Raw genomic sequence first — 18,437 nt, forward strand, 5'->3', positions numbered from 1 at the left:
ATTTTTTAGTTGGATTATTCATTTTTGGGGTGTTGAGTTTTAAGTTCTTTATAAATTTTGGGTACTAATCCTTTACCAGATATGTCATTTGCATATATCTTCTCCCATTCAGTAGGTTGTCTTTTAGTTTTATTGGTTGTTTCCTTTGGCTGTACAGAAGCTTTTCATTTTGATATAGTCCTAATAGTCTATTTTTGCTTGTATTGTCTCCCTTGCCTCGGGAGACTTATCCAGAAAGAAGTTGCTATGGCTGATGTCAAAGAAGTTACTACCCTGTGTTCTCTTCTAGGACTTTTATTGTTTCAGTTCTCATATTTAGGTCTTTAATCCATTTTGAATTAATTTTTATGTATGGTGTAAGAAAGTGGTCTAGTTTCATTCTTTTGAATGGAGCCGTCCAGTTTTTCCAACGCCATTTGTTGAAGAGACTTTTTCCCATTGGATGTTCTTTCCTGCTTTGTTGAAGATTAATTGACCATATAATTGTGGGTTCATTTCTGGGTTTTCTATTCTGTTTCATCGATCTATGTGTCTTATTTTTGTGCCAATACCATACTGTTTTGATTATTAGAGCTTTGCAATACAACTTAAAGTCTGGAATTGTGATGCCTCCAGCTTTGCTTTTCTTTTTCAAGATTGCATTGGCTATTTGGGGTCTCTTGTGATTCCCTACAAATTATAGGATTGTTTGTTCTAGCTCTGTGAAAAATGCCATTGGTATTTTGATAGGTATTGCATTGAATGTGTATATTGCTATGGTTACTATAAACATTTTAAGAAGAGACAAAGAAGGGCACAATATAATAATAAAGGGGATAATCCAACAATAAGATGTAACAATTATAAATATTTATGCACCCAACATGGGAGGACCCAACTACATAAAACAATTAAAAACAAACATAAAGGAACTAATTGATAATAACACAATAATAGTACAGGACTCTAATACCCCACTTGCATCAATGGACAGATCACCTAAACAGAAGATCAACAAGGAAACAATGGCTTTCAATGACACGCTGGCCCAGATAGACCTAACAGATATATTCAGAACTCTCCATCCTAAAATGCAGAACACACATTCTTTTCAAGTACACCTGACACATTCTCCAGAAAAGATCACAAATTAGGCCACAAAACAGGTTTCAACAAATTCAAGAAGATCAAAGTGAAACCATGCACCTTTTCTGACCACAACACTATGAAACTTGAAATCAGGGGTACCTGGGTGACCCAGTGGGTTGAGAGGCTGGCTCTGGATTTCAGCTTAGGTCACAATCTTAGTGTCCTGAGATCAAGCCCTGCACCAGGCTCTACACTTAGTGGGGAGTCTGCTGGAGGATTCTTTCTTTCCTTCTGCCCCTGCCCCTGCCCCTGTGCACACACTCTCTCAAAAAATGAATCTAGAAGAAAGAAAGAAAGAAAGAAAGAAAGAAAGAAAGAAAGAAAGAAGAAGGAAAAGAAAGAAAGAGAAGAAAGAAAGAAAAGAGAAAAGAAAAGAAAGGAAAAGAAAAAAGAAAAGAAAAGAAACTTGAAGTCAACCATAAGAAAAAATCTGGAAAGACCTCCAAATACATGGAAAGTTCAATAACATGCTACTAAACAATCAATGGGTCAGTCAGGAAAAAAATTTTAAAAAGCATGGAAACATGATAGTCCAAAACCTCTGGGATACAGCAATAGCAGTTCTAAAAGGAAAGTATATAGAAATACAGGCCTACCTCAAGAAGATAGAAAAATTTCAAATAAATAACCTAACCTTACATCTACAGGATCTAGAAAAAGAACAACAAATGAAGCATAAAACCAGCAGAAGGAAGGAAATAATAAAGATTAGAGCAGAAATAAATATTACAGAAACTAAAAAAAAGAAACCAGTAGAACATATCAATGAAATCTGGAGTTGGTTCTTTAAAAAAATTTAAGAAAATTGATAAACCCCTAGCCAGACTTACCAACAGAAAAGAGGAAAAGTACTCAAATAAAAGCACAAATGAAATAGGAGAAATCACAGCCAACAACCACAGAAATACAATTATAAGAGAATATTATGAAAAACTACATGCCTGGAAATTGTACAATCTAGAATAGATAAATTTCTGGAAACATATTAATTACCAAAACTGAAGCAGGAAGCAATAAAAAATTTGAATACATGAATAACCAACAAAAAAAAAAATTGAATCAGTAATCAAAAAGCTCCCAACAAACAAAAGTCCAAGACCAAATGGCTTTATAGGTAAATTCTACCAAACATCTAAAGAAGAGTTATTACCTATTCTTCTCAACCTAATCCAAAAAATAGAAAACTTTCAAATAAAACCAAATAAATAAACCACAAAAAAGAGAGAACTATAGGCCAATATCTCTGATGAACATAGATGCAAAAATCCTCAACAAAATATTAGCGAACAAAATCTACCAATATTTAAAATATTATTCACCACCGTCAAGTGGGATTTATTCCTGGGTTGCAAGTGTGGTTCACATTATGTGCAAATACATCGATAGAAGAAAGGGTAAGAATCACATGATCATTTCAATAGACGCAGTAAAAGCATTTGACATAGTACAACATCCAGTCATGATTAAAAAAAAAAAACCCTCCACAAAGTAGGTTTAGAGGGAACATATTAAAGGCCATCTATGAAAAACCCACGGCTAATATCATCCTCACTGGGGAAAAACTGAGAATTTTCCACTATGGTTAGGAACAAGATAGGGATGTGCACTCTCACCATTTTTATTCAACATAATACTGCAAGTCCTGGCCACAGCAATCATACAACAAAAAGAAATAAAGGGCAGCTAAATCAGCGAGGAAGAAGTAAAACTTTCACTATTTGCAGATGACATGATACTCTAAATAGAAAACCTGAAAGACTCCACCAAAAAGCTGCTAAGATTGATAAAGAGGTGAAAAACCTGTACTCTGAAAATGATAAAAACTGATGAAAAAAATTGAAGAGAGTACAAACAAATGGAAAGATATCCCATGCTCATGGATTGGAAGAACAAATGTTAAAATGGAATTTACTTTTTTTAAAAAAAGATTTTATTTATTCATTCATGAGAGACATAGAAAGAGAGGCAGAGACACAGGCAGAGGGAGAAACAGGCTCCATGCAGGAAGCCTGACGCAGGATTCGATTCCGGGTCTCCAGGATCACGCCCTGGGCTGAAGGCAGCACTAAACCACTAAGCCACCCAGGCTGCCCTGGAATATACTTTTAAAAAAAAAATCTTAAGTAGGATATCTAGCTCATTAATTTCTAATATTTCTTCTAACTGAATAAATTTTAGGTTTCAAAATATGCTTAACAGCATCCTAAAAGTTTTGATATGTCATGTTTCTCCTGTTCTTTATTTCTTAAAATCTCCAAAAGATTTCTTCTTTAATTCGTGAATGATTGAGAGGTATCTGTCTGAGTGTGTGTGTGACTTTCAAACCTATGAGGCTTTTTTGGTTATCTTTTTTGTCATTTTCTGTTACTCCATTTTAATCAGAGAAGAGTCTATTTTATATATTCTTTGGTATTTATGAAACTTTCTTTCTGGCCTAGAATGCAGTTAATTATGTTTAACTCCATTATATATCTTAGAGAGATCTCTCTCCATTAATGTTTATTTATATACTACATTAAAAAATAGATTGTTTATTCATTCCCTTTTGATGAAAGTTTCTTTCTTTTTCTTTTTTTTCATGATCACAAACAGTGCTACATAGCTTTTCTGTGTTGTCAGTCCCCAAGATCACCCCCACATTCAGATATTTGCCAGAAGGACTCATGGGACTTAGCATATAATTGTACTCATGGCTAAAATTTATTACAAAGACATAGTGAGGATACACAGCCAGGTGATGATAGAGAAAGACACAGGCAGAGTCTGGAGGAGTTGATATGTAGGCTTCCCTATGTTCTTTCTCCCTCATGAGGGGTCACACAGGACACATTCTTCACTCTTCACCCAGCAACAAAAATGCAGCAACATGTGTTTATGTTTCTACCCAGGGAATTCTATTAGACTTAGCATTCAAGAATTTTGTGGGAAGCTGGTCACATATGTACCCTATGCATATCACATACCAAAATTCCAGACTCCCAGAAGGAGAGCAAGTTGAACATAAGTCATATCTTTTTTTTAAGCAATCTAGGCACAATGAACTACCCTTAATCAGTTAAGGAATGGTAGGAACACTTCCAAAATTCAAGTGCAAAACACAAGTCAAGAGCTATCCCCACAAGCAGACCTTTCTAAAGACAGCAGTTTCAGGCCTACTACATTAACTCTTTCCGTACACCTTTTCTTTTTCTTTCTGTTTTTTTGTTGTTGTTGTTGTTGTTGTTGTTGTTTGTTTTGTTTTGTTTTGTTTTTTTAAGCAGGCTCACAACATGGGGCTTGAACTCACAATCCTGAGATTAAGATCTGAGCTGAGGTCCAGCATTGGATGCTTAACTGACAGAGCCACCCAGATGCCCTAATGTATACCTTCTTTAAAAAAAAAAAAAAAAGATTTATTTATTCATGAGAGACATAGAAAGAGAGAGAGAAAAAAAAAAAAAGAAAGAGAGAGAGAGGCAGAGACACAGGCAGAGGGAGAAGCAGGCTCCATGCAGGGAGCCCGACATGGGACCCGATCCTGGGTCGCCAGGATCACACCCCGGGCTGCAGGTGGCGCTAAATCGCTGCGCCACCAATGCCCTTCTGTATACCTTCTTATGCACACATACAAATATTTTTTAGAGTAGGCTGACAAACTACAAAGTGAGGATCATACAATACAATTCAGTAGACGTGTATTGAATTATATTGGATAGTACCTATGGGAAAATACTATATACGTTTCTTTTTTTTTAATTTGTAGTTTATTTTTATTAAATTTTTATTTATTTATGATAGTCACACACAGAGAGAGAGAGAGGCAGAGACATAGGCAGAGGGAGAAGCAGCCTCCATGCACTGGGAACCCGACGTGGGACTCGATCCCGGGTATACAGGATCGAGCCCTGGGCCAAAGGCAGGCGCTGAACCGCTGTGCCACCCAGGGATGCCACTATATAAGTTTCAAAGTAATTACTTATAAGTGAATTTTTATAATATAATCTATCCATGAATTGGGTTGCCTATAGTTAATGAACAATATTATATACTCTAAAAAGAGACTAAACTTCTAAATGGTAGTTTTGATTAAAAAATAAAAAATTCAGGGGCCCCTGGGTGGCTCAGTGGTTGAGCATCTGCCTTTGGCTCAGGACATGATCCCAGGATCCGGATTGAGTGCCACATGGGGCTCCCTGCATGGAGCCTGCTTCTCCCTCTGCCTATGTTTCTGCCTCTCTCTCTCTCTCTCTCTCTCTGTTTCTCATGAATAAATAAAATATTTTAAAAATATTTTTTAAATAAAATTTTAAAAAGTTCAAGAGAGGGAGGAAAACGGTGGAGGAACAGAGGATCCTAGTTTTCATCTGGTCCCATGAATTCAGCTAGATAGCTATCAAATCATTCTGAACACCTGTAAATTTGACCTGCGATCTAAAAAAAGGAATTGCTACAACTCTACAAATAGAAAAGGGACCACCTTTTGTAGGGTAGGCAGTGCAGAGAAGTGAATCTGAGGGGATTTATTGGAAGATAAACCACAGGGTGGGAGGGAGCCTCCGTGAGCCTAAGCTGGCTACTGGAACGTGATATAGCAGCGGAGCACAAAATCTGAACTTTTAATAGTCTGCTCTGGTGAGGAACATCCCTGAAAGGTGCTCAGGTAATGAATCGGGACAGAATTCTAGGTGGAATAGTGTAGTCTTAGGAACCCCCAGGGTCACAGAAAGAATGAGGGGGCCTGAGTGTGGCAGAGATCCCAAGCATTGGAGGGGAGGAAGCCAGCTACAATTAGCAAACACAGGGCTGGGTCTTCAGCTTGGGGTTGCCATAAACTGCGAACTGGGGCAGAATATGGAGACCAGTTTCTGAGCAGGGGCCCGGCCAGTGGCACAACTGCAGGGAGACCCTCTCCCTTCCCCAGGAAGGAGTGGTGTGAGTGTGCAAGGCAAGAATCTGCAGGGCTTTGAGACTCAAAATTGGGCCACGTGTCTCAGATAAAAACAAAACAAACAAACAAACAAATGCTTGGTTACAGGCTGGGTGAACACAGTGAGATTGGAAATCAGGAAGACAAAAGTGATTAATTAACTGCTTTTCCATGAGGGTGTACTGAAGAGTGGGGGCTGCGATGTTGCAGCTCCAGGGCTGGAGATCAGGGTCCCACCATTTTTATTTTCATCCTCTAAAGAGGTGCAGAAAACCATTAGGGAACAAAAGGCACATAGAGCAATCCAGTGCAACTTACCCTGAGCCTGGCCCCCTGGCAAATGTGGTACAACTCCACCCAGGCAGACACCTGAGAATTAGTGTAACAGGCCGTTCCCCCAGAAGACCAACAGGAACATCCAGCTAATACCAACTTTACAGATCACACAGAACTGAAAAACCCCAACGCTTGGGGAAATAGTATATAGAATTCAAGGTTTTTTCCTCATGATTCTTTAGTCTTTCAGTTTAAGATTTTTTCTTTTTTCTTTTTTTTCCTTTTCAATTAGTTTCTTATTAACTCTTTTAAGCCTTTTTTTAAATTTTCACTTTTACATTTACATTTTATAGATATGTAAATGTAATTCATTTTTGGCTTCCTTTCACTGTATTCAGTTTTATTCTTTATATATAAAAGTTTTTCTTTCTTTACAATTTTGGGATCTGGGTCTTCTAACAAACAGACCAAAATACACTGAGGGCCAAATGTATCACTCTGTTCTGTCCACCTGTTTGATTATATTTTTCTCTCTTTTCCCCCTCCCCCTTTTTTTTCTTTTTTCATTTCTGATCTCTTCTGATTTGTCTAGTGTATATTTTACTAGGCTCATGGTTGATATTTTTATTTATTGTTTTCTTTTTTCGTTCATCTATTCTTCTCTGAACAAAATGATCAGAAGGAAAATTCCCAGAAAAAAGAACAAGAGGCAGTACTCACTGCCAGAGACTTAATAAATATGGATATTGGTAAAATGTTGGAGGTAGAATTCAGAATAACAATTATAAAGATATTAGCTGGGCTTAAAAAATCATAGAAGACACTAGAAAATCCCTTTCTGGAGAAATATAAGAACAAAGATCTAATCAGGTAAAAAAAGGGTATTGCTGAGATGCAATAAAAAATGGAGGCTCTTACTGCTAGGATAAATGCGTAGGAGAGAATCAGCGATATAGAAGATAAAATCATGGAGAATAAGAAAACTGAGGCAAAGAGAGATAAACAATTACCAATTACTGGTTCATGGGGGTAGGGGAGCTTCAAGAGATCAGCAATACCATAAAAGCTAAACACTATTAAAATAACACTATTAGAATAACACTATTATAGAATAATTAGAATAACTATTTCCTCTGAGAAAGAGGATAGGGAGATAGAGGGGCAGAAGGCATATTTGAACAAATAATAGCTGAGACCTTCCCAAATCTGGGGAAGGAAACAGGCATTCAAATCCAGGAGGCACAGAGAACCCCCCTCAAAATCAATCAAAATAGATCAACACCCTGACATATAATAGTGAAGCTTACAAATTTCAGAGGTAAAGAGAAAATCCTGAAAGCAGCTTGAGATGAGAGATCCTTAACCGCCTACAAATGTAGAAACATTAGACTGGCAGCTGACCTATCCACAGAGACCTGGCAGGCCAGAAAGGACTAGCATGACAAATTCAGGGTACTAAATGAGAAAAATATGCAGCCAAGAATACTTTATCCCACAAGGCTGTCATTCAGAGTGGAAGGAGAGATAAAGAGCTTCCGGGACAAACAGAAACTAAAAGAATTTGTGATCATTAAAACAGTCCTGCAAAAAATATTAAAGGGGATCTTGTAAATGAAGAGAGAGCCCAAAAGCAACATAGGCTGGAAAGGAACAGAGACAATATACAGAGACAGTGACTTTATAGGTAATACAGTGGCACTAAATGTCATATCTTTCAATAGTTACTCTTAATGTAAATAGGCTAAATCCTCCAATCAAAAAACACAGGGTATCAGATTGGATTAAAAAAGCAAGATTCATCCATATACTGTCTACAAAGAGATAAGAGATTGATTTTAGGCCCAAAGACACCTCCAGATTGAAAGTGAGGGAATTAAGAACCATTTATCATGTTAATGGACATCAAAAGAAAGGTGGGGTAGCAATCCTTATATCTGATAAATTAGATTTTAAACCAAAGACTAGTAAGGGATGAAGAGGGATACCATATCATCCTTAAAGGGTTTATCCAACAAGAAGATCTAACAATTATAAATATTTATGCTCCTAACATGGGAGCAGCCAATTATATAAACCAGTTAATAACAAAATTAAAGAAACACATTGATAATAATACAATAATAGTGGGGACTTTGCACCCTACTCATCACAATGGACAAGATCATCTAAGCAGAAGATCAACAAGGAAACAAGGGCTTTGAATGACACACTGGACCAGATGGACTTCACAGATATATTGAGAGCATTCCAACCAAAGGAACAGAATACACAATCTTCTCAAGTACACATGGAACATTCTCTAGAATAGATCACATACTGGGTCACAAATCAGGTCTCAACTGGTACCAAAAGATTGGGATCATTCCCTGCATATTTTTGGATCACAATGCTTTGAAACTTGAACTCAATCACAAGAGGAAATTTGGAAGGACCTCAAATACTTAGGGGTTAAAGAGCATCCTACTAAAAGAATGAACGAGTCAACCAGGAAATTAAAGAATTTTAAAAATTCATGGAAACAAATGAAAATGAAAACACAAATATTCAAAACTTTTGGAATGCAGCAAAGGTAGTCCTAACAGGGAAGTACATAGCAATACAGGCCTTCCTCAAGAAACAAGTCTCAGATATACAACTTAACCACACACCTAAAGGAGCTAGAGAAAGAACAGCAAATAAAGCCTAAACCAAGCAGGAGATGAGAAATAATAAAGATTAGGGTAGAAATCAATGAAACAGAAACCAAAAGAAGAGTAGGACAGATAAATGAATCTAGGAGCTGGTTCTTTAAAAGAATAAGATTGATAAACTCCTAGTCTTTCTTAACAAAAGGAAAAGAGAAAGGACCCAAATTAATAAGATCGTGAATAAAAGAGGAGAATTCACAACCAACACCAAGGAAATACAAACAATTTTAAGAAATTATGAGCAACTATATGCCAACAAATTAGGCAAGGAAGAAATGGATGCATTCCTAGAAATGCATAACCTACTGAAACTAAAGCAGGAGGAAATAGAAAACCTGAACAGACCCATAACCAGTAAGGAAATTGAAGCAGTAACCAAAAATCTCCCAACAAATGAGTCCAGGGCCATGGCTTCCCAGGGGGATTCTACCAAACATTTAAGAATTAATACCTATTCTTCTGAAGCTGTTTCAAAAAAATACAAATAGAAGGAAAACTTCCAAACTCATTCTATAAGGCCAGCATTACCCTGATCCAAAAAACAAAGACCCCACCAAAAAGGAGAATTATAGGCCAATATCCTTGATTAATATGGATGCCAAACTTCTCCCCAAGATATAGCCAATAAAATCCAACAGTACAGTAAAAGGATTATTCACCACAACCAAGTGGGATTTATTCCTGGGACGTAAGGGTGGTTCAACATCTGCAAATCAATCAACATGATACATCACATTAATAAAAGAAAGGAAAAGAACCATATGATCCTTTCAGCTGATGCAGAAAAAGCACCTGACAAAATACAGCATCCTTCTCTGATTAAAACTCTCCACAGAGTGGGGATGGAGGGAAACATATTTCAATATCATAAAAGCCATATATGAAAACCCCACAGTGAATATCATTCTCAGTGGAGAAAAATTGAGAGCTTTTCTCCTAAGGTTGATCAAAATTTTTGGATCAATAAATGATACAGTCCTCCATGCATAAAAGCATGGCTTTTTCAGTTTTACAATTAATCAGGAACATGGCAGGATGTCCACTCTCACCACTGTTGTTCAACATAATACTAGAAGTCCTAGCCTCAGCAATCAGACAACAAAAAGAAATAAAAGGCATTCAAACTGGCAAAGAAGTCAAACTCTCACTCTTTGCAGATTATATGATACTCTATACGGAAAACCCAAAAGACTCTACCCCAAAATTGCTAGAACTCATACAGGAATTCATCAGTGGCAGGATATAAAATCAATGCACAGTAATCAGTTGCATTTCTATACACTAACAATGAGACAGAAGAAAGAGAAATTAAAGGAGTCAATCCCATTTACAATTGCACCAAAAACCATAGGATACCTAGGAATAAACCTAACCAAAGACATAAAGTATCTGTACTCTTAAAAACTACAGAGTGCTTATGAAAGAAATTGAAGAAGACACAAAGAAATGGAGAAATGGGAGCACCTGGGTGCCTCCGTCACTTAAGGGTCTTCTTTCAGTTCAGGTCATGATCCCAGTGTCCTGGGATCAAGCCCCACATCAGGCTTCCTGCTTAACAGGTAGTCAGTTTCCTCCTCCCCTTATGCCCCTCCACCCCCATTCCTTCTCTCTCTCTCCCTCTCAAATAAATAAAAATAAAAATCTTAAAAAAAAAAAAAAAGAAATGGAAAAACTTTCCATGCTCATGGATTGGAAAAACAAATATTGTTAATATGTCTATGCTACCCAGAGAAATCTACACATTCAGTACAATCCCTATCAAAATAAAATTAACATTTTCACAAGGCTAGAACAGATCATCCTAAAATTTGTATAGAACCAGAAGACCCAGAATAGCTAGAGGAATGTTGAAAAAGAAAACCAAAGCTGGTGGCATCACAATGCCAGACTTCAAGCTATATTACAAAACTGTAATCATTAAGATGGTATGGGACTGGAACAAAAACAGACACATAGATCAAAGGAACAAAATAGAGAACCCAGAAATGGACCCTAAACTCTACGGTCAATGAATCTTCAACAAAGCAGGAAACAATATCCAATGGAAAAAAGATAGTCTCTTAACAAATGGTGTTGAAAAAACTAGACAGCAACATGCAGAAGAATGAAACTGGACCATTTTCTTACACCACACACGAAGATAAACTCAAAATGGATGAAAGACCGAAATGTGAGACAGGAATCCATCAAAATCCTAGAGGAGAACATAGGCAGCAACCTCTTCAACCTTGACCACAGCAACTTCTTACTAGACACGTTTCCAAAGGCAAAAGAAACAAAAGCAAAAATGAACTATTGGGACTTCATCAGGATAAAAAAAACTTTTGCACAGCAAAGGAAACAACAAAACTATAAGGCAGCCTATGGAATGGGAGAAGGTATTTGCAAATCTCTTTATCAGATAAAGGGCTAGTTTCCAAGATCTATAAGAACTTACCAAACTCAACACCCAAGAAACAAATAATCCAGTCAAAAAATCCATTGAAGACATGAACAGACATTTCTTCAAAGAAGACATACAAATGGCCAACAGATGCATGAAAAAATGTTCAACATCACTTGGCATCAGGGAAATACAAATCAAAACCACAGTGAGATACCACCTCACACCAGTTGGAACGGCTAAAATTAACAAGTCAGGAAACAACAAATGCTGGTAAGGATGTGGAAAAAGGGGAACCCTCTTACACTGTTGGAGGGAATGCAAACTGGTGGTGCAGCCACTTTGGAAAACAGTATGGACGTTCCTCAAGAAGTTAATTGACTAGGGCAGCAATTGCACTACTAGGTATTTACCCCAAAGATACAAATGTAGTGATCTGAAGGAGCACCTGCACCCCAATGTTTATAACAGCAATGTCCACAATAGCCAAAATATGAAAAGAGCTGACTTGTCCATTGGCAGATTAATGGATAAAGGAGATGTGGTGTGTGTGTATATATATATATATATATATACAGAATATTACTCAACCATCAGAAAGGATGAAATCTTACCATTTGCATCAATGTGGATGGAACTGGAGGGTATAATAAAATTATCTTATGGTTCATTCATATGAAGAATATAAGAAACAGCACAGAGCATAGCAAAAGGGAGGGAAAACGGAATGGGAAGAAATCAGAGAGGGAGACAAGTCATGAGAGAATCTTAACTATGGGAAAGGAACAAGGGTCGCTGGAGGGGAGGTAGGTGTAACTGGTGATGGCTAATTGAATTTAAATTTTAAAAAATAACAATAAAGAAAAGCTTGGATCTTCATTTAGTATAATAGGGAATTGAGAAAACTTTCAAAAAGGGAGCCCATATTTGTATCATCTACTATAACAAATTAGCTATTACTTGTCATTTTTACTACCTGTGTTAAATTGCCCTCTCTATAAAGGTTAATCTTTGAAATAAAAGGTTTTTTAAAGGAATAAATTGTTATTTTTAACTTTATTCAGATTTGCAGAAAAACATTACATCGCCACGTGCTCATATTTCGGTTGCCTAACTTACAGATGTTAGATGGAATTCCTGTGAATTCAGATGATAGGGCAAAAGCTGAATTTCACTTCTCTGAGCTACAAGCAAAGAAAACTTCGGTAATATTTCTATTTATACTTTTCCTTTTAAAATATATAATTATTAGTAAATTAAAATCAATTTACTGGGTAAATCTGGGCTAAGATGTTTTTGTAGATTTCTTTAATATGTATTTTAGTGATTACTGTCAAAAGCACCTTGACCTGGTGAATAGAGCACATCCACACAAACACAAATTTCCATGGAAGCTCCTTTTTCCATAATGTAATTTGGCATAAAGAAAATTATTTAAAATCTGTGTATCTCTTGTTCAATATACAAGATAATGCTAGAGAGTAAGAATCTATAACATATCACTTCTATAAACAGAAACTAACAAGCTCTTAGAGTTTAGCAGATAGGAAGGGAAGTTGTGACCTCAGCTCTCCAGACTAGGCAGTTCATCTAAGAAGGGAGATGTGAACTGCTTTTCTTTTTGGCCAGAAAAATTGCACATTTTACCCACAAACCCTAAAAAGGTATCTGACCATGACATGAAAGAGATTAGAGACAGAAGCCACAAAAGGATATCATTAGGAAATTATGTCCTTGACCACCAGGATTCTTCATGACCATCCTCCACAAGACTAGACAAAGAAAAGCTATGGTTTCTGAACAAAAAGTAACCTTAATAGAGCTGTGCCTTTGCAAGGTTTGAGAAAGAGGCTGGAAGCAGGGAAACCAGTTAAGAGGCTTTTAGAATAATCCAAGAGGGAGATTATAAGATTTAGACTAGGGTGGGGCAGTAAGAAGATAAGTGAACCTCTAATGTAAGTGAAAGTCAGAGAGCAAGGACATTAGTCAGTGAACAAAAATTACTCTTAAAGTGCATATTGAAGAGAAAAGAGGTAAGACTACTGTAGATACTTTTAGTTAAAGTCAGTGGATTCCCCAATACTCTCCATCCCTTCTGCAAACCAAATGGATTCTCAGAGCATACTGGAAGTTTGATACTAGAGGCTCCTCTCCAGTCCACTTCTGCCTTCAGTAATAGATTCACACATTTATCAAGAGTTGGCTATGTTTTTTCAAAAACTTACGTGTCAGTTCTTTTATCTTAAATAAACAGAAATGCTACAAATGCAAATTTAAAATTATTATTTCTATGTTTCTATGAAAACCAAAATGAGATACTTTGAAAAATCTGGGTAAAGATCAATCTCAAACATACATGCACAAATAATGTCAAATTAAGTTGGGAAAAAATTGTAAAATATGGGGAAAATTATAAAAATTCAGGCACAGTATGTGGAAAAATTATTTTTAAAATTTTGACAGCTTTTGTGTTCAAATTTTCTCCACATGTCTTTAAATTCTTGGTACTTTCAAGAAACCCAAACTGGAAATTGTAGGCAAAACTCTAAGGATGCATTTGTCTACAAACAATTAGATAAAATACCAATCGAGGGACTCTTACTTACAGAAGAGGCCTTAGCCCTTCATCACAAGATTGATGAGTGCATGTGCATTTATGTTTTAAATTTTAAAAATAGACATGAATTATACACATAATTCCTTACTATTCCCTGAATATTTTCATTAACCTTAACTTTTTTTGGTTAACCAAGGAGTTTCTATTATAGGTCAAAGTAGCCACAGAGACCTGCAAGACTTAAAGTTGTACAATGTTAATAAAGATTATCTGGATTAGGCAAAGGAAATTGGTTCATCTGTAGGCTATATCTACAAAAATTATTCTGAAAACTATGCTTTGTGAAAAAAATCTTAGCTGCTTATTTCTATGCTATAACTAAGAAAGAGCACCATCTAATGTGATCTACTGAAATTATTGTCGCAGGCCCCAGTCTTTCAAAAGAGAGAAAATAATAATAATAATAAAAATTAGGTCAGTGATTTAAGCCTCCTTTCCTTTTCTCTATTCTGTATTCCAGGAGCAAGTCACTTCTTACTTCCAGAAGTGGAAAACTAAAGGAAACTTTAGCCTGCTATTGCTGCTTCAACAAATTGCCTCAAATTAAGTGGCTTGAAACAACACAAATTTATTATCTGACAATTCTGGAGGTCAGAAAACCAAAAACTAGTCTTACAGGGCTTAACATTGGCAGTTAGTTCTGCATTCCTTCTGGAGCTCAAGGAGAGAATTTGTTCTTTGCCTTATCAAATTTCTAGAAGCAACCTGCATTCGTTGGCTCATGGCCCTCTTCCAGCAATAGCATCATTTCAACTTCTGATTCCATTATCACATCTTCTCTGTCTCTGATCCTCCTGATCCATCTCTCTTATAGGGATTCTTGTGACTGTACTGGCACCACCTAGATAATCCAAGATAATCTCCCCATCTCTAAACTCAATGTAATTATGCTTGTAAAGTCCCTTTTTGCCATGGAAGGTAATGTATTCACAGGTTTTGGAGAGTCGGATGTGGACATCTTTTGAGGGGGCATTATTCTGCCTCCCATACCATATTTGTAAGGGCTCCAGTGAGAGACCTATAAAAACTATCACATTGAAATTTATAAATTCTATTTTAAGGTAATGTTGACTAAATTTGAAAAATTATGTATAAATTCGCTAAATTACATATAAAGAAATCACTTAGCTTTAAAGATCCCAATTTTCATAAGTATTTTTTGATTAGTTTCATATAGCAGAAAAAGTCCATAAACTCAAATTTTAATTGATGAGTATTTCACTAAAGGATTTGCTTCTTGGCTATTCTTTTCCATTTTTCACATAGTAAAGTCAGATTTTTCCCATTACCATACTATGATACATTAATATGTCTTGAGTGGATCTAGACACATAATCTTGCCATTTGAATCAGTGCCATCTGTAAGAACTTAATGATTTTTCCACTTACTCTATATGTGAACATTTTATTAAAAATCATTATTTTTTTATGATTCATCTATACAGGTTAAAAAAATAAAGGGAATATTTCAAGTCTTTATTTTAGAGAAATCTATTTTAAGATTCAATAATAACAGGGACATCTGGGTGGCTTAGTGGTGGAGCATCTGCCTTTGGCTCAGGTGGTGATCCCAGGGCCCTGGGGCCCAGTCCCGCATCAGGCTTCCTGCAGGGAGCCTGCTTCTCCCTCTGCCTATGTCTCTGCTTCTCTCTCTGTGTCACTCATGAATAAATAAAATCTTTTTAAAATTTCAATAATAATGTTTATTTTCATGGATAGAACAAAACTGAGCTACTAAGGAGACACAAAAACAGAATTTGTCAGTTCAGTCTAATTTATTTTTCTTTCAGTTACTGCTCTTCCTTTTCTAACAGCAAGTAAAGAGGGAATCCATGAACTCTAAAGTTGACCTTTAAACTAGAAGATTCTGGTGCTTTTGGCTTCAGAAGAAAATTGGACAGCATTCTAAATTAGTGATGGGAACTCCTACAAAGGAATTAGTTAGGGAATTTGGGACAACTAGCTTTAGTAAAAAGCCTGATACTTCAGTGCTTATTATAAAGCTACATTCTTGGTAACGCCTATTGAAACAGGGCAATCAGTCATTTTACACAAATGACAAAAGCCTGTATGTCTGAATAAGTTGAATCATTTTATTAAGAATTCATATTTTTAAAAATAGAAACAAGGTCAGTCTTAATGAAGACAGAGCAAGCATAAAATTCTAGAGAAACCAAGAGTCTCCAGTCTAAAATACTTCCCTCTTCTGTTTGCTGATTCCTGAAATTCTTTTAAAAGCCTCCTAATCCTCAACTAACTTAAAATGTAAACACCATTTAGAGAGCTCATTCATTAGAAGTGATTGTTATAAGATGCTTTCCTTAGTCCCCAATTTATTTACTTGTTTGTTTTTGAAAAACTAATTAACTAACTGCAAGGCACCTGATGAGGAAAATGAAGATGTAGAAGATAGAACTCTTACCAACTGAAAACTCCCGCTCAGTAAAAAAGAAACAAAGGGGGGAAAACTTTATTCTCATTTTCTGCACTTACCTTGTTAAGACCCTTTGGAAAGGGGGAAGCACCATCATACGTGATGAGGATGACGCCATCTGAAAAGCCAGAACGTAAGGTTCTGAGGGAGGTTAAAGGTTCAACAGTCTCTCACAGGTTCTGCCTCAAACCAACTCAGTTTAGTCATATAACTCTTGAACTAAAGAATTTTAAGTTGATTATCAAATAGGGCTTGTGGTAAGGACTGAATCTATTGATCTGAGTTTTGGAAGGTGAGCCGTTCTTAACTCTTTTTCTTTTATTATGTAGTTTATTCCTGTTACCAGCTCACCAATGGATGGTGGATCATTTGGCCAAGTGAAAGCTCCTCCCATGAAGATTACGAATGTAATAATGCCTGGGGGATTTAGCCATTACTTGGGATCTGACTTCACTTTAACTCCTGAAGTTGAAGGTATTTTCACAGTTTCTTAGTGAATGTAAAAGCAAATGAACAAAACACTGCATTTGAAACAAAAATCTCACTTTGACTTCCATTATTTCTTAAAACTGCATTTTTAAATTTACATTTCCTAAAATTGCACATTTGTTCAAGTTTCATGTAGTCATTCTGACTTCAGAGACTACAGTATTTTGAGGTTTTGCTCAACTACTAATATGTTGTACCTAAACATTTGCTCATAATGTGAACTTTGTGATACTTGCACAATTATTTCTTGAATTACTTATTTTCAAAGCTTTTGTTTCATTTTATGTATTTCATAGCACATGACTGCTAAAACCAATTCATCTGTGTGTCCTTCTAAAAGTAGAAAGTCAAAGGTTTAAAACTATCTGTGACAACAATTCTTGGAGCACAAAGAGAAGATCAGACTTTATCCCTGAAACCACAAGTAAACCATGAAGCTAATACTAGAGAAGAGTTTCAAGAGGTAGAGCTCTAAAGCAGGGAGTCCATTAAAAGGACAGGGCATGGAAATAATTCCTTCTATTATATACATTTTAGTTTAGGGTTGATCAAGACTTTGTGTATTTCCAGATCTTCACCTCTTCCATTCCTTATTACATCCCACTTTGCATGGGATCACTATTAGAGAATAAAATTCAAAATCACAGTAATTATATAATGGTCTAAGAGTCTACTAAGGATAATAGATTGCTCTGTGTGATTATTTTTAAAGGAAGCTCAGTCAAAAGAAACCCAAAATAATTTACTTTGTTAAGATATTATTTTTTGTTCAACTTATATCTCATACTTCTAAATACTTAAGATTTTAGTCATAGTGAGAATTTTTATGCTTTTGTCTAGTAGACATAACTGTCAATAAAGTGAGATAATGCCAAATTATTAGCTTCCTCAACAGTACAACGTCATCTTCAGGAATGTCATTAATATCTTTTTTTTTTTTTTTTCGGCACTAGTTCAACCCTGGATTCATCTCCATAACATCCTTCTCAGATTTCTGTCTTCAGGATTTGTAGTGTGACTATTTTTTATGTTTTTCTTGAAAAGTCCTGTAATTTCTCTCCTGTTTCCAGACTGTTGCCGCAGTTTTGTTTTGTTTTGTTTTGTTTTGTTTTAGAATTATGGTCACTGGGATCCCTGGGTGGTGCAGCGGTTTAGCGCCTGCCTTTGGCCCAGGGTGCGATCCTGGAGACCCGGGATCGGATCCCACGTCGGGCTCCCGGTGCTTGGAGCCTGCTTCTCCCTCTGCCTGTGTCTCTGCCTCTCTCTCTCCCACTGTGTGCCTATCATAAATTAAAAAAAAAATAGAATTATGGTCACTTTGTACATTTATTATGATACAGAGCTCTAGATATTTATATTTTTAAAAATTACCTAGAAACAATCAAATAGATTCACGAACTCAGAGAAATTTAAGCAGCATTAAGTGCTAGAAATCTATTCCAATTCTGTATTTTTATTTAAGATGTTTAATACATGTTATGAAATATGTACAGTGCACATTCAACAAAAGGGCAACA

At 36.1% G+C, this 18,437-nt stretch overlaps 1 protein-coding gene across 15 annotated transcripts in view; it reads left to right on the top strand.

The window, feature by feature from the left end:
- Positions 1-18,437, top strand: part of LRRC9 (leucine rich repeat containing 9) — a 125,039-nt gene that overhangs the window by 103,957 nt on the left and 2,645 nt on the right. For 11 of the 15 annotated variants that reach the window (XR_012002199.1, XR_012002198.1, XM_026000584.2 and 8 more), the window contains 2 exons: positions 12,445-12,585; positions 16,761-16,905. Coding sequence is in view for 12 of the 15 variants with exons in the window: in XM_026000584.2 (XP_025856369.1) it covers positions 12,445-12,585; positions 16,761-16,905 (286 nt within the window). In the remaining 3 variants the exon portion in view is untranslated. Of the gene's footprint in view, positions 1-12,444; positions 12,586-14,457; positions 14,588-16,760; positions 16,906-18,437 lie in introns of those variants that run through there. The other 4 variants (XM_026000589.2, XM_072761680.1, XM_026000586.2 and 1 more) reach the window with 2 other exon arrangements.

This window comes from Vulpes vulpes, chromosome 6 (genome assembly GCF_048418805.1).
Source record: "Vulpes vulpes isolate BD-2025 chromosome 6, VulVul3, whole genome shotgun sequence".
NCBI lineage: Eukaryota > Metazoa > Chordata > Mammalia > Carnivora > Canidae > Vulpes > Vulpes vulpes.